This window comes from Lycium ferocissimum, chromosome 1 (genome assembly GCF_029784015.1).
Source record: "Lycium ferocissimum isolate CSIRO_LF1 chromosome 1, AGI_CSIRO_Lferr_CH_V1, whole genome shotgun sequence".
NCBI lineage: Eukaryota > Viridiplantae > Streptophyta > Magnoliopsida > Solanales > Solanaceae > Lycium > Lycium ferocissimum.
Window position 1 is genome coordinate 15187609 of NC_081342.1, and position 14833 is coordinate 15202441.

General features: G+C 36.7%; 2 protein-coding genes across 3 annotated transcripts; one reads left to right on the top strand and one right to left on the bottom strand.

Moving 5' to 3' along the window:
- The first annotated feature begins 1430 nt into the window (after positions 1-1430).
- Positions 1431-7646, top strand: LOC132049767 (uncharacterized). 2 transcript variants are annotated; one of them, XM_059440695.1, is made up of 10 exons: positions 1431-1725; positions 3420-3761; positions 3969-4041; positions 4507-4619; positions 4815-4899; positions 5011-5083; positions 5749-5804; positions 6987-7052; positions 7150-7215; positions 7304-7646. In XM_059440695.1, the coding sequence occupies exons 1-10, from the start codon at positions 1553-1555 to the stop codon at positions 7382-7384; spliced, it is 1128 nt and encodes a 375-aa protein (XP_059296678.1). In that variant the 5' UTR covers positions 1431-1552; the 3' UTR covers positions 7385-7646. The 2 variants fall into 2 exon arrangements, with proteins under 2 accessions (XP_059296678.1, XP_059296686.1); XM_059440703.1 differs by having other exon boundaries at positions 1596-1725; positions 3415-3761.
- A 434-nt stretch (positions 7647-8080) lies between these two features.
- LOC132049758 (probable LRR receptor-like serine/threonine-protein kinase At5g48740) lies at positions 8081-13135 on the bottom strand. The gene is made up of 16 exons (XM_059440684.1): positions 12796-13135; positions 12085-12622; positions 11280-11731; positions 11064-11181; positions 10892-10960; positions 10735-10803; positions 10576-10644; positions 10420-10491; positions 10259-10327; positions 9945-10180; positions 9661-9866; positions 9449-9575; positions 9287-9355; positions 8871-9060; positions 8652-8784; positions 8081-8557 (listed from the first exon to the last, which is right to left on the bottom strand). Exons 1-16 carry the CDS (start codon positions 12872-12874, stop codon positions 8339-8341), a joined length of 2715 nt encoding a protein of 904 aa, XP_059296667.1. The 5' UTR covers positions 12875-13135; the 3' UTR covers positions 8081-8338.
- Between the last annotated feature and the right edge of the window lie 1698 nt (positions 13136-14833).

Consider the following 14833-nt stretch of genomic DNA (forward strand, 5'->3'; position numbering starts at 1 on the left):
TGCGGGGAAAAGCCGCTGCCCCCCCGGGGGCCCGGGAACCAACCCCGGACAACCGTGCACTGGTCCAACGATCATACGGCCTACGGCCGCGTGGAAACCGAGAATAGCACCGCCTTACGACTGCGATATAAGCGCTCCTCCCAGGTTAAACTCGATGCAGAGCGTACTAGGTTCGCTCGAATGTACGTCGAGGCAGCGTTTGTCTTCACCAGGACCTCGCTTCATCGGTTCACGTTACGTCCGTTTTCCAGAAGTATACAATATTAGGTTTAATTTTTCGTTTATATTTTCTCTCGTTCCTATTTTCTTTTGTTCATTTTATATTATTGACTTGGGTATGGTTGCATACACATCACTCTCCCCAGACCCTATTAGTGAGATTACACAATATATTATATTGTTCTTCTTGTTGTTGCTGTTGACTTGAGCATTAGAGTGAGTGAGCTGAAATTTTCACTTCAGAATTTTATTTTTATCTTTTGTGTTTGTTTTACTAGGTTCAAATTTGTAATAATACTGATTCGTTCTTGCACCAATCGAACAATCATTTGGTCGTAGAGAAATTGTCATATATGAATCTATGCAAAAATACGAATAGGAAGTTTTAGTATATGTCGTGGCATCATGTCAAATAAAGAAATAATCAAAATAACAAATTGAGGTGCCAGAAAAAAAGTAAAATAGCTACCCAATTTCATTTTTCTCTTAAGTAGTCAAGCCTACTGTTAAAAATTGCGCTTTCTCATCTTGTTACTCGCCGCACATATTTGAAAATTGAATAAAAGGGGGGAATTTTTTAAAATATACAGATCAACATAAAATATTACGCCTACGTAGCAATATTTTCATTTTATACAGTATTATATTATACATAAAGAAAACATTATACATAATGTATTAACGTTCTAGAAAAAGTGTATACAAATACGAGCTAAATCGGATAACAAACTCAAAATAAGGACCAAAGCGTGTAAATATTTTCTTCGAGGAAATATAGAGAGTAATTTTCTCTAATTGTGTGAACCTTTCTCTTTACCATATTACTTCCTTCGTTCACTTTTACTTGTCCACTATACACTTTCAGACACTCCTTAAGAAATAATAAATGAAGTGTATGATTTATCATGATATCCATATTAATTAGTGCATAGTCTTAATAGATATGAAAAATGATTTGAAATGAATAATTAATGCTAAGGATAAAATAAGAAAAACAACATTGTGTTTTTTTCTCTCTTAATATGTAAAAATAAATAAATAAAAGTGAAAATTTATTTTTAAAATAATGAATAAATAAAAGTAGACGGATGAAATAATTTGTTTCCCGAGGGGAGATTGGAGTATCTGAAACACAAGGGGTACAACCATTAGACTATCAAATCAATTGATCCACAAAGATCAAATCAGATCTGTCCACGTAGCAACATTCCAATTAGACAAGACTCCGAGTTTTTAGCATCCTTCTAGAGCATATACTCGACTACCTACCATAATATTCCCGCCGTTAACAAACAACCACCACTACAAGCTACGGCAGCGCCGCCACAGAACAATGGTGGCTCTATCTAATAATAACCACTTGCTATCTCTTCCGCTGTCTTCAACTCAATCTGCAACTCCTCGAGTATTTAACCACCTCGGATTTTCTTACATTCGTCGGAGAGCTTATTTAAGGAAGTGGAAACTCTGGAGTGCACCAAAGCGATACAACTCCTCATCCTTTAGGTAATTCTCCAGATTATTATTACTCCATCCGTTGCAATTTATTTGTCTTATTTTCCTTTCTAGTCTGCTTAAAAAAGAAATCTTTCTTTCTCTTTTTGGCAACTCTTTAGTTCTAATATTCCCGTTTAAGACCACAAGATTAAATAACATTTGCCATAATACATAAACATACCCTTAAACTTAGTCTCAGCTGGCAAGTATACCCTTTAATTTTGGGTGTGCATAAATAGGCACCTCAATTTGTTTAAAGTTGAACATGTGAACACAGATGTTGACGTGGCACTGAGTGACATATAATTTTTGGAGGGCCACGTCATTGCCATGTCAGTGCCATATCAGCATTTGTATTTACGTGTTTAACTTTATACGAGTTGGAGCGCTTTTCTTACTTCCGGCACACCCAAAGTTGGAGGATGAGGCCAAGTTTAAGGGCCTGTTTATATATTAACATTTTGTTATATTCCGCGTATCTTTAGTTTAAGACCACAAGATTTAAAAGTTTTTTACTTTCTTAAACTCGAAGGTTGTTAAAACTAGACAAACAAGTTGAAACGAAGGACCAAACAAGTTGAAATGAAGGAGGATAACCCATACTAATTTAAAGCAGCAAGTTGGATAATGGGCCTGCCCCTCTATTCTTCTCCACTTAATTACTAGACTTTTCTCTGCGGCATGGTTCAAACCGGTGATGGCGCCTAACCTACACGTTACATGCTGCGCTTATCACTAGACCAAAGCCCTAGGGGCAGTTGATCTATACTCTAAAAATTCTTAGAGTCGGAAACAGCCTCTATACCAAGGTAGGGGTAAAGTCTGCGTACACCCTCCCTAGACCACACTTGTGGGAATACACTGGGTATGTTGTTGTATATACAACTTCATAGACACCTGCACATTATATAACTTGAATTTACATGGAGATGTTTTATCTAATGTAGTTTGTAATTTGATTATATCTTTTTATGAATCACCTAGAAATGTTAAAATTAATGTTTCAATTAATTTTGAAACAGTTAATCTGATAAAAGTTTCTTGAGTTTCGAAACTGAATGAGTGTGAATTTGAAGATACGTTCTTCATTGTTTCATTCTTTTACGTTTTAGGTTCTTTAAAGATATATTTTATTTTTTAATATTCATGAACCTATTAATAACTATTAGTTAATGAAACTCTTCTTTTTCAAGACTTTTTTGCCTATAAATAGTGCTTAGTTTTCTTTGAGAAAAGGCAAGCACTTCAAAAACAATTTCCCCTAAAAACTTTGAGAGACAATGATCAAAAGGTGAAATTACAGATTCAAGAATAGAAGAGCAACTTTCTTGAATGCTACTTGTTGTGTGGCTAAGTTGAATCTCGAAGATAGAGTTGTTATTTATTCTTCCGTTTGCTCGTGGGAGAGACTCCAATTATCTTCAAAAACGTCTTGACGTGCCTCTAAGCCAAGCAAGTATTATTTTGAGTTTCTAATATTGGTATCATCTGTACTCTAACAATTTGATGATATTTCAGTTCGAGCAGTTGGAAGATATTATTATCCTTGTTCTAACAAGAAATTCCAAGAGGACTCTCCTGTATAACCCCTAAATTGGAATTTAAGTGTAAACAGCTAATCAACACGTTCAGTGTACTGAACTTATATATTTACTGGTGACGGGCCTTGTTTAAGTGATGGAAAGTTCTCTATTCAAGTGTAGGGTCAAAAGATTTCAGCTTGTGAGTGCTAAAAATTATGAAGCCGGACAATCGGAGGATGCTGAGGAGATAATGCATAAGGCTTCCGATGATTTAACTGGTAATCTGGAAGATAAAACTGTTCCCACAAGAAGTTCGCTTTTGGCAAAACTGGTAATAGCGCTAGGTATAGCTGCTACAGTTACATTCCTATCCATAGGCCTCAAGCAGCCTAATCAAGAATCAAATTTTGGGATTCAATATCTGGTTGATGGATCATCATCTTCCACAATTGCTACACCTGCTCCTGGTTTTTCTTTCAAAGCTTTTGGCTATAGAGTCATGCTGCCAGAATATGCTCCAGGGTAAGCAGCTATTTATCCTTGCGACTTTTCATACATCAGGGGTATCATCATGACCTAAGCAGAAAAAGGACCAACCTAATGGTTATTATACTTTTATTCTACCACTAGGATAGATGCTTAATAAAGTTAATATCTTGGAACTCTCATAATCTCATTATTAGCTATATTCGGATGTGATATTAAGCCCTTGTACTTCTGATTCTTCAGATGGGTCTACTTTTGGCTTCTGATGGCAGCTGGTTTTGGACTTTTTATCAGTGAAGAGGCTTTGAATATATGGGTCCGTCTCCTATGCTGGTACTTCTGTTCATGAACTCCCCTGCTAACAAGTCTTCCAATTCATGGCTGTGTTGCAGATACTATAGTTTTCCTGTGTATTGATTTGACATTCGTTTCAAAATTAGGGTAGGCTGTTTACGTCACACCCCTTGAGGTGCGACCCTTCCCCGGACCCTGTTAATGCGGGATGCTTTTTGCACCGCCCTGCCCTTTTTATTCCTTTCAAAATTAACGACTTTAAAGTTGTTCTTTGGTGATGTGAGGAAAAAGTGATAGGCCAAGAGGGGAAAAGCGTTGTAAAGATGCTTTAAATTTTATGACGTTAAAAAGCTAGAACCCTGTCTAGAAAAAGTTGAAATCTAGAAATATGCTGTTATATAGTGTCTTTGAATAGGCACTAAGTTGGCTTGTTATCCTTCTTTATGATGTTCACTATTAAAGTCAAATTCATTAACGAATGGTGTAGGTTGGAATCTCTATAGCACGGATGCTTGTTCTAGATGGGACGTGGCAATCACTAGCGAACTCCTTTTCCAGAAATGCTCCATATATAACATCCACTATTCTCTGGGTGTACTGGTCAGTTGAAACTGTGTCTTCTGAGTAATTTTGATGAATGCATGTTCATGTCAACCTTCCAAGTCTGCAGAATGCACACCTTCTTTTTCTTCTGTTGTATTCAAAGATTTTATGCACCTTCAGTGCCAGTAAAATTGCTTATGTAGAAACAGTGATTCCCATAATGTTAACTTTTTGTGGATTCTGAATATTCAGGGGTGTTTGTCTCAGTGATATGATACCTTTTTATCTTGGAAAGCTTTTTAAGCAATCTGGTGCATCCAATGATGTTTACTCAAAGGTTTGTTTTGGCTACTAGCATTTCGTTCATGTTAAAATATTCAGTCTCCTTGCCTTACTTTAAAAAATATACAAACTTGATTTTGGGAATTCAGATTCAGTTTGGTTGTAGTTAGGGATCGGAAATCAGAAGGCAAGAGATATTACAGACGCTGTACAAAAGTATGGGAATCTCATTGGTTTAGGTGAGTTCCACAAAGATACTAAATTTACTCCGAATTGTCTCTTGCCGTGTGAAATCTTTTAATTACCGTGAAACCTTTGTTTCCACCGATAGGGGCACCCTTTTTTTGTTGTGGATAACCGTGATGTCCGGTCCAATTTGTGTGCACCTCGACTAATTCTACGGGGTACCTGCTATCTCTACCAGTACAGATACCGGGTAACTCTATCTGCTAAGGCTTTGATAAATGAGAAGAAATCACCTAGTGTTTTTGCCTTCACTAGGATTTGGACTTGAAACCTCATGGTTCTCAACCCACTTCATTGGATACCGTACATTTATTACTATGATCACAATGTAGCATCAGTACTATCACATCTCTATGTTGGTGCCCGAAGGATATGATTTAATTATTTGTTAAGATTCTCTTTTTTCTGGAAATATTAGATCGAGATTAGTGCTCTACCTCAAAATTTATGCTATATCTTAAGAATTCGCATAGATCTGGTCCATCTTTATCCTTATGTATATATTTATATATCTCTAAACTTTCTCACATTCTAAAACAGTTGATGTTTCTTGTTATGGTATCAAATTTCTGAAAAATACTTGTAATAACTAATATGATGTTCTTGTTCCTTGAACTTCCTTAATTGCTTATTGGTGGATTTTCCTATGCTGATGCAGTGGAACGATTTTCTCTTGGAGTGAGAAATCCCACTGCTTTCCTGGCAGGGGCTCTGGTGAGTGATCTTTTTCTATTTTCCTTCTTAACATGCTAAATATTAAATCAGCTTAGCCCCCTTTTGCTACTTTCTTGTCCCTTTTTTGGGTACTACAAGTGTTGTGGTATGATATGCTTACCTACAGAACGAAAAGGTGTCAGATAAGCAGGGATGGTTAATTACAATGCTTAGAAGTTCTGATATTTCATTTCATCGTTGAAACGATCGACATATTTAGTGAAAAAGTTGCTATGAAAGTACAAGATGGACAAACCCCGCGACCCTCAGTTACAAAGTTCCTTTGCTATTTCTAAACCTACTCTTACTAGAATTTCAATCACTGCGAATGCAACACAACCTATTTCCTGCACGACTTTTCAGAAGTTCTAATACATTTTTGTAATAATTTTAGATTTCTTTCATCCTACATAAAAACACTACCGAAGAGGGAAAACACCTGCTGCAATCCACCACTAGGCACGTGTACTCCAGCACATGGAGTGCTTTTCTGTTACAACAACAACAACAACATACCCAGTGAAATCCCACAAAGTGGGGTCTGGGGAGAATAGAATGTACGCAGACCTTACCTCTACCATGGTAGAGAGGCTGTTTCCGGCAGACCCTCAGCATAGGAACCACATGCAGTGCTTTTCTGTTATAACTAATTATACAGAGCTGAAATAAGTGATCCTTGGTTTCTTAAGTAATCTGAAATTGGCCTGTCAAATGCCCTATTTTGGATGTTCATCCCAATAAAGTCGATTATAACATAAGTCATAAAGTGGAACCTTTTTTGGGCATCTTATTCTCTCACCAAAAGATTTTTCCACTCAAATCGGGGCTTTGCCTGCAGTTCATGCACTAGCAACTCAAAATTTGCCTAATCTTTGCGATTAAGTAAAGGGTGATACAGTAGCATCTATCAGTTTGGAGGCCTCAGTTTGTTTCACCGTTGCTTAACTGTTTTAGGTTCACTGTATTTAATGATCGCATTTTGTTTCTAATTGTATCCTTAGATATTCGTTTACTTTTCTCCAACAAAATGTTATAACTATTAATGGTCCATCTCAAGTTTCTTATGATGGTTATGTTGTAGCTATTACCTCATGGAGAAATGGTTAGCAACTCGATGCATTCTCCCATGGTAAACATATATTTATACCGTTTTAATCATTTCTCTGCGCATATACATTGCAGGACATATCACCAGAGTGTTTCTTTGCTGGTGTCTGTTGCGGTGGCTTGATGACTCTTCCAATTCAGGTTATTAGCCTTGTGCTTTACAAGCAACGGATTTCCAGTTTTAAGTGTGCTGCCGTTCATGCCTTCTTATCTCTTTTTCTTTTTCTCCAAAATGCAGTTGACAATTGGATTTTTACTAAGAGAGCGTCCAGTATTTGCAGTTGCAACCGTTGCTACTGTAGTGGTACAGCATAATTCTTTTGCTCTGCCCAATTTTGCATTTAATACCAAAGAATGAAAGAATCCAATCCTGATTCCTATTAACTGTGCAGGGAATCTGGACTGTGTTCCCCTACGCAGTGGCTGCCGTTACAGCATTATTCCTATATCTACGGCGCCAGTTCTCTGGTTAGGCCAACTCATTACTTTTATGATTGGTTCACAAGTCTTAAAGAATGTGGAGGTGAACACATGACTGCTCGCACTGATGCAAGCCTGGTTGAATTTTGCTATTATTTGTTCAAAATCAACCACGACTTCCGGTATCTTCCAAACCAAATTGATGGAAAAATCCTCGGAGATATTGTAAACTGATAAACTAATGTATAACTGATGAATTATTTGCCCACGGGTACTATTCTTTATTCTCAATGAGAATGTTTCGACTCTTCAAGACGGGCAAAGTTTTTTAAAGGGGAGGTGAAAAAAAGACCAGAAGAAAAAGGGCTGCAAGTTAGCTTCAAGATATTATCAAGAATTGAAGATTCAATGGGACACAAAGGTGAGGCCTAATGATAAATGAAGTGGAGTTCAAACTTGACGATCATAGTTTAAATTTTAGGACAGATAAAAACATTAGGTGATTTTTTCATGTAATTGTGTATCTGGTGAAATATTCGAGGTGCAAAGAAAAAAAATAAAAAGAACTGAAGATTCAAAGAAAGGGCGTGTGCTAAGGGTCAATTTTTGTAATGATCAAAAGGATAGATAGTCCTAGGTGTGCAAGCGTATAAACTAGTTAGATGATTTTTCAGTGAGCTGTCTAAGCAAAGATTTTGGTACCTTGTTCCCAACGGCACATCACCAGAAAGTAGCATCTAGGCACAAGATTTTGGAAACTCTTTTGCACATATTGTGACAAGAATTTGGAAATAAGCATTAGAAATAGATACTCATGTCTATTTTGCATATCTACGCCTAATGAAATCAAGGGTGGACGTTTGGGTTGGGGGGGGGGGGCAGTTAAATTTGATATACATAAATAACTTAAAACATTTCCGAGTTCACATAAAATTACTGTGCCATTTGATTCAACTAGAGAATACTCATTTGCAAATTGTGAGCTGCATCGGTGAAGGTCTAATTTATCAGTTGGCAAGTCCTTCAGATGCTAAATAGGTAAGTTGAATGCTGTATGCATCTTTGAGCTCAGCCAATACTTCTGAAATACTAGGCCTCCGCAATGCATCTCTCTCGACTGACCTTGAGGCGATTAAAGCTGCTCTTCTCATGCTTTCTGGATCAAATGTTCCTTTTATGCTCTCATCTACTATCTCAAATGCACCTGCCTGCAAGTATGGCTTTGCCTGAAATTCATAGCAACATATGAGTGTTATTGGAAGTCAATAAAGTGCTTTCTGTTATGTTTGCTATGAAACACATTATAAGATTTGTTTTTACCCATAGAACCAAATTGAAGGAATCTGGAGACCCTGAGTGGCTAAGTGGTTCGCGGCCACAAATAAGTTCAAGAAGAACGACTCCAAAACTGTAGATGTCACTCTTTTCTGTGAGTTGTCGAGTGGAATAGTATCTGTAGACAAGTAGTAAGAGAGGTTTAAGATAGGAAGGACCAATGATTAAACTTGATACATGGATAATAAATGATTTGAAGCTTACTCGGGATCAAGATAACCAGCAGTGCCTTTGACAACAGTGCTGACATGTGTTGCATCTGATTGAGTTACTTGCTTAGAAAGGCCAAAGTCAGATACCTTAGCATTCATCTCTGCATCCAGAAGTATGTTGCTGCTCTTCACATCGCGGTGTATGATTCTTGGTTCAGTTCCATTGTGCAAGTAGTCCAAACCTTTAAAAGTAACAATCAACCATTATACACCATGTAAAACTTAATGCTACATCATCTGGGCTATATGGATCATTTGGTTGTAGAAAACCAAGCTTTTTGGCACACAACTGAGATGAACTCATAATACTCTTTCAAGTAATAATCTTTTTTCACAATTTGTTTTTTCTGCACAGAAGAAATTTGTTCATGGTAGTCTCCAATTAAACATGTCTCACTATGCACATACCTTTTGCAGCATCAACTGCAATTTTCAATCTGCGCACCCAGCTTAGTGTCAATTTCTTGCTCATTGCACCTGAGACAGTTATTAAGAGTTAGAAAACAATCCGTGACAGAAAAGGATGACGAATTTAGAGTGTAAATATGGGTGAGATTATGCGTGACATACCATAGAGGTTATCAGCCAGTGATCCTCCAGGTAAATACTCATAAACTAGAATTTGCTGCTTTGACTCATGGCAGAATCCTTCTAACGATACAAGACTTGGATGACTGATATGAGATAGAAGGGACACCTAGAGATAATAAACAAAGTTCTTGAATCTCTTTTGTCTTTGTAGACTGGAACTGAACTAGTATGGGTATATTATAGTGACAAACCTCATTGATAAAAGAATCAGCACCTAGTTGAGTTTTATCGAATCGAACTTTAACAGCAACTTGTTTACCATCAGGAAGCTTCCCAAGATAAACAGATCCAAAACTACCGCGGCCAATGATCTCTTTGAAGTTGTTTGTGGCAGCTTTGATTTCTTTGTATGAAAAGACTTTTGCAGCATTCCAGTTTTTCATTTCTGCTGCAGTTCCTATAATAGAACCTAGTTATGTTTAGAAATAGATTTATCAATATTCTGATGTTAAAGAAAAGTTTGACTTTTTCATACTTGATGCATATTTATCTCCAGACTTTCTTCGCTTCATGTACAAGAATACTGATATAAAGACAACAAACAAAGCAAGTACAGCTCCTCCAACTGCACCAAGTATAACTGCTAATCGGTTATGGCGCTTATGTTTTGTGGGTGCAAAAACAGTGACTTGTGGTGTCTCAATTGTAGGATTTCTTGAGAAGTCATTGCATAAAGACATAGTGAAGGAAAGACACTGATTTCCTGATGATCTGCAAAATAGGGGAAATAAAATAAACCGAGAAACTAACATGAGAAGCCAAAAAAAGACAACGTTTTCAGTTTCATACAGGACTTGTAAGCTCTCTCTGTTCAAAGATTGTGGAAGGGGTCCTTGCAGCTTATTGTTCTCTAGGTTCCTGAATGTTGCAGAGAGGTAAATTAGAATAATTCATCAGGTGAAGTACTTTAAAAGAAGTTCAAAATGCCAGTAAATATTATCCTCACTCACAGTAAGTGGAGGTTCTTAAGTTCTCCAACGCTGTCGGGTACTGTTCCCTGAAATCTATTGTTATGCAAGTCCCTTCAACAGAAAACAAATTAATTTTAAAGACAGTACTAGCTAGGAACAACGAAGGAAATTACTATCCAAATGAAAGAGACTTACAAAACTTGAAGGTTTATTAAGTCTTCCAACTCAGAACCAAAAGCTGTAAGCTGATTGAAGCTCAAGTTCCTGCAATATTGAGCACACAACTTATTTAAAGAAAATGCTCTTTTAAGTACGTTAACTTAACATGGTAATTCCTGTAAGATCAAGTATTACAGCTTCTTAAGATGTTGCAGGCTGCCGATGTTTTGTATTTCTCCAGCAAGTGAAGTGTTATGCAAATCTCTGCAACAAGAAGAGCCTCAAATAAGTAAGTCAAGGTAGCCAAATAGTGGCTATTAAGTGATGAGTTGTTAAGATTTATGGCTCTTACAGTGATTTGAGATCCAGTATGTCACCAAATGTTGGGCTGATTGACCTCAAGTTTACATCAAAAAGCTCCCTACATAAAGTCTGACTTTAGTATGTTCTGCTCTTAACGAAAAATAAGACCAAGAGAAAGAGAAGGAAACGAAAATGTAGTTCTAGGGTAAGCTTTGACATACAATGAAGTTACTAGATTTCCTTCACATTCTATGTGTTCCCATGGTTTAGGAGAGCATGGATCATCTTCCCAATCAAGATCTAGACCAGTTGACTGTTGAATAACCTGGAGGGCTGAAACTGCAAGAATAAAAAAGGTCCAAAGTTGGTGCAATTTGTTCTAACAGACTCCTTCAAAGGTCACATATTTCGAAAAATCAATAAAACCATATTAGAACCTGTTGTTGAAGAAGTTTCTAAGGGAATGTCTAGGATCTCATAAACCTCAAGAGCATTGATAAATGGATAGTAGCGGACAGTCTTCAATGTGATGTTCAAACTCTCAATTCCTTTCATTGTAAATAACAGACTACTGACTTCCCATCGATTCACTGTGTAGTTTGATCGAACAATATTTCCATTTATCAATACATCGAATGAAGGAGAGACAGGCAGAATCCCAGAAAAGTAGAGAACAATGTGGTAATCTCCTTGATGATCAATAGGAAAGTTATATGTCATGTCATTCCACCGTGCCAAAACTCTTCCGGTTTGAAGAACAGCTATAGGAGGACTCTCTTTCAGAACAGACATATTGAAATTGGCTTGAATATCAAAACCAGAAGACACATGAAATGGACTGAAATCCTCATCAGCATCCCAAATTCTATCATACTGATCAATCGGGTACCTTTTAAATAGCACGAAAAACATCAAATTTAAACAGAAACGAAGGACTAAACAGTCGATAAGTAATATTCCCTCCGTCCCATTTTATGTAAAGGTGTTACTGTTTGGGGAGTCAAACGATTTTTTCTCTTACTACAATTTTCTCAAACTTTTTTTTAAAATATATTAAATCATTAGCTATGTTTACTTGTAGTACTTTCCTTGCAGTTTTTCAAATATGTAAATTTTATTTTTAAAAAATTGAAGAACCTATGTCCGAATTAACTTAAGTGGTTGGACACTCGTAATCCGAATGCCTTCACATAAACTGGGATAGAGGGAGTACATAACATAATAGACAAGTGAGAATTTGACCTTAGGGACCAATTATAACCACAGTTGATGCGATAACATTTCCTCAGAAACCTATTAGGGAAATCTCCCAAGGCATTGCTGTATGCTCCTTGAGGAAGTGGCCTAAGTTCAAGGGATGAAATAACTGGAAATCCACCATCTTGAAGAGAATGAAAACATAAATTCAAAATGTCTTTATCAACTGGCCATGTGAACTCTTCGATCCGCGGATCAGTAATAGTAAGATTGACAGTGGTTGTAATAGCCCTCCCAAGAGAAACAGAGAATACAGGGGGTTTATTATGTCCATCATAATTCTTATACACAAACTTTGTCCTAACAAGGACCAAGGATGATACATTCTTCACTGGAATCTTGTAACATTTTCGAAGTGGAGAATCAGGAAAGAACCTAACTGGGAGAGTAGATGAGGTGGAACCATCGAGAAAATTAACAGTGGTGATGTTACCAGATGAGATATAGGCATTATCTGGTGTCCATGTAATGTTGGAGGAATCAACAAAGGTAGTGTTTCCACCACAAGACAAGCTCAAGAATCCTGCATATTTCACAACATAAGCAAGATAATGTAATGGCTGCGGAACACATACATACATGCAAATATAACTTTTGAATTCATAATATTAAAGGTACAATGTTTTCAGTGCTAAGAATTTTAAAGATCGAACTTATCAAGTTTAAATATTGAATCTGCCTCTAGTTATAGCGTACCTTCAGGATCGCAGAAAGCAACTGTGATGAAGATAGAAGATAGAAGGAACCAAGAATAGTAACACCAATGCAGCTCCATTGAGGAGGAGCAAAATGTTAAAGATAAAGAATTTTGCCAAAAGTGGTTAAGTGTGGAACTGAAGCTCTGAATTGAAGGGGCAGAGGAGAAGGTAAAGGGAATACTCAGGACATGTAAGCAGTTGCAGCAGAGGAATGAAAGAAAGAAAGTAGGAAAAGAGAGAAGAGACAAGAAGTCCTTTTTCTACTTTCCTTTTCTGTTGCTTTGTTGACAAAGTTGAGTAAAGGAGAAGCTCTGATTTTGACCGTCTTTGAAGATGTGTTAACGGGCAAATGATCATAGCAAAGTATTAGAGTGGGTTTGAGCTGATGTAGAGTCAGAATTATAACTTTTTTTCTTACTGGATTCTCTGAATAGATTGTTTATACATATTAAAAGAAAATGTTAACACATATATAAAATATTAGTCAATGTTACTGGGTTGTGTCGAACCATATCTCCTACTCTGAAGTCACCCGGATTAGAGTCTCGCATTGATTGAGGAAAAGATTGGTGGTCTCCTTAAAAGAGCTTGGCAATCTCCCCTCAAGCAGTAGCGGAGGCAGGAATTCACAAAGGGATTCCCCGAAAAAAAAAAAGGAATCTTATGCCAAGGGATAAAATAACTTATATATATGCAATTTTTTTTTTATCCTAGTTACATAATACTTATAATTTTTCAACAAAGGGAATTCAATTGAACCCTGTTGCACCCCTGTGCCTCCGCCTTGGTGTTGAGTTAGATCTGTCGCTATTTCGGCCTCCATGTTATGTTGTTCACATCCAATTGGTAGGTTGGGCATGCAAGAGGGTGTTAGAGTAGATTAGAGTCTCACATTGATTGGTATTAAACTTTAACAAATGTCCTCTCAAGAACTGGCTTTTGAGATTAAGTTAGACTCGGCTATAGCTTACAGTAAGGAAATGAGAGGGGTGACGGCACATGGGAATGAGTAGTAGTAGAAAGCAATGATGAATGATGATGACTATTGTCTCCATTGATAATCAGCACATCTTTTTAACAAAGAAAAAGGAGGGACACTACGTGAAACAGTGTGTCTAATGTCATGCACTCCAGAGATGATTGTTGTTGTTGCTTGTTAGTCGTTAGTACTACTCGATCATAACCGTTACCCTACGCCCTCTTCTCACAAAAGAGAACAATTCGCCCTTTAATTTTTTAAGAGAAAGGATCAAAATGGTCATAATGTATTGGAATGATTTAAATTTGTCTAAAAGCTTAGTGTCCGGGTTGCCTTTTTTTATTTTCTTTAATCTATTGGACTTCAATTGCCCTTAATGTTAATTTTCGGGTAAGTGTTTACATCTAGCTAGTGAATGTAAGGCATATGTCTTTCATATTCATTTTTTAATATTTTAATCATGGTTAAGTGATATGCATTTTCACTTAGATTTGTTGATTCTTAAAGTTAATTATTTTAGTTAAGTGTAAACATTCGATGCGGGTAAGTATGTACCGTTATCTGCTACGGGTTATATTACCTAAACTCTTGAAAAATTATCATAATACCATCTCTGGCCAGTATTGCAAGTATAGTTTACAAGAAAAAGATCTTGAGTTTTTTTTTTTCTACATTCCCGGCTGAAATGTATGGAATTAATGAACTGTTGCTTAATCATTTTTCATGCTGAACTTGCTATTTCCTATTTACATCTATAAAATGCGCTATTTCAACTTTTTTCCTGTTTATGACCATAATGCCATAGGATGCTTGTAATTCCAGCATTTCTTTATATGATGGTTTTTAGGCTTTTTGCTTTTCTCTTTTTATTATATATTCAGTAGGTTAGCTTTCAAATCAATCTCCATTTTGTTGTCTTCCTCATCAAGGAAAATCAATATCTCTCAAGGACTAAGAAGCAGAATTAGTCAATACATTTTCAATGGACCAAAAAGCACAAAAGTAATATAAAGCTAATCATCGATTATTATCCATGGACCATCAACCATGCATGTTT

Excerpts from the sequence above, each read along its gene's own strand:
- LOC132049767 (XM_059440695.1), top strand. The coding sequence starts at position 1,553 with ATGGTGGCTCTATCTAATAATAACCACTTGCTATCTCTTCCGCTGTCT. Across the intron at positions 4,042-4,506 it reads AAGAGGCTTTGAATATATGG|GTTGGAATCTCTATAGCACG; the intron begins GTCCGTCTCCTA and ends CGAATGGTGTAG. Across the intron at positions 7,216-7,303 it reads CAACCGTTGCTACTGTAGTG|GGAATCTGGACTGTGTTCCC; the intron begins GTACAGCATAAT and ends TTAACTGTGCAG.
- LOC132049758 (XM_059440684.1), bottom strand. The coding sequence starts at position 12,874 with ATGGAGCTGCATTGGTGTTACTATTCTTGGTTCCTTCTATCTTCTATC. Across the intron at positions 10,804-10,891 it reads ATACTGGATCTCAAATCACT|AGATTTGCATAACACTTCAC; the intron begins GTAAGAGCCATA and ends TTCTTGTTGCAG. Across the intron at positions 9,576-9,660 it reads CTGATTCTTTTATCAATGAG|GTGTCCCTTCTATCTCATAT; the intron begins GTTTGTCACTAT and ends TATTATCTCTAG.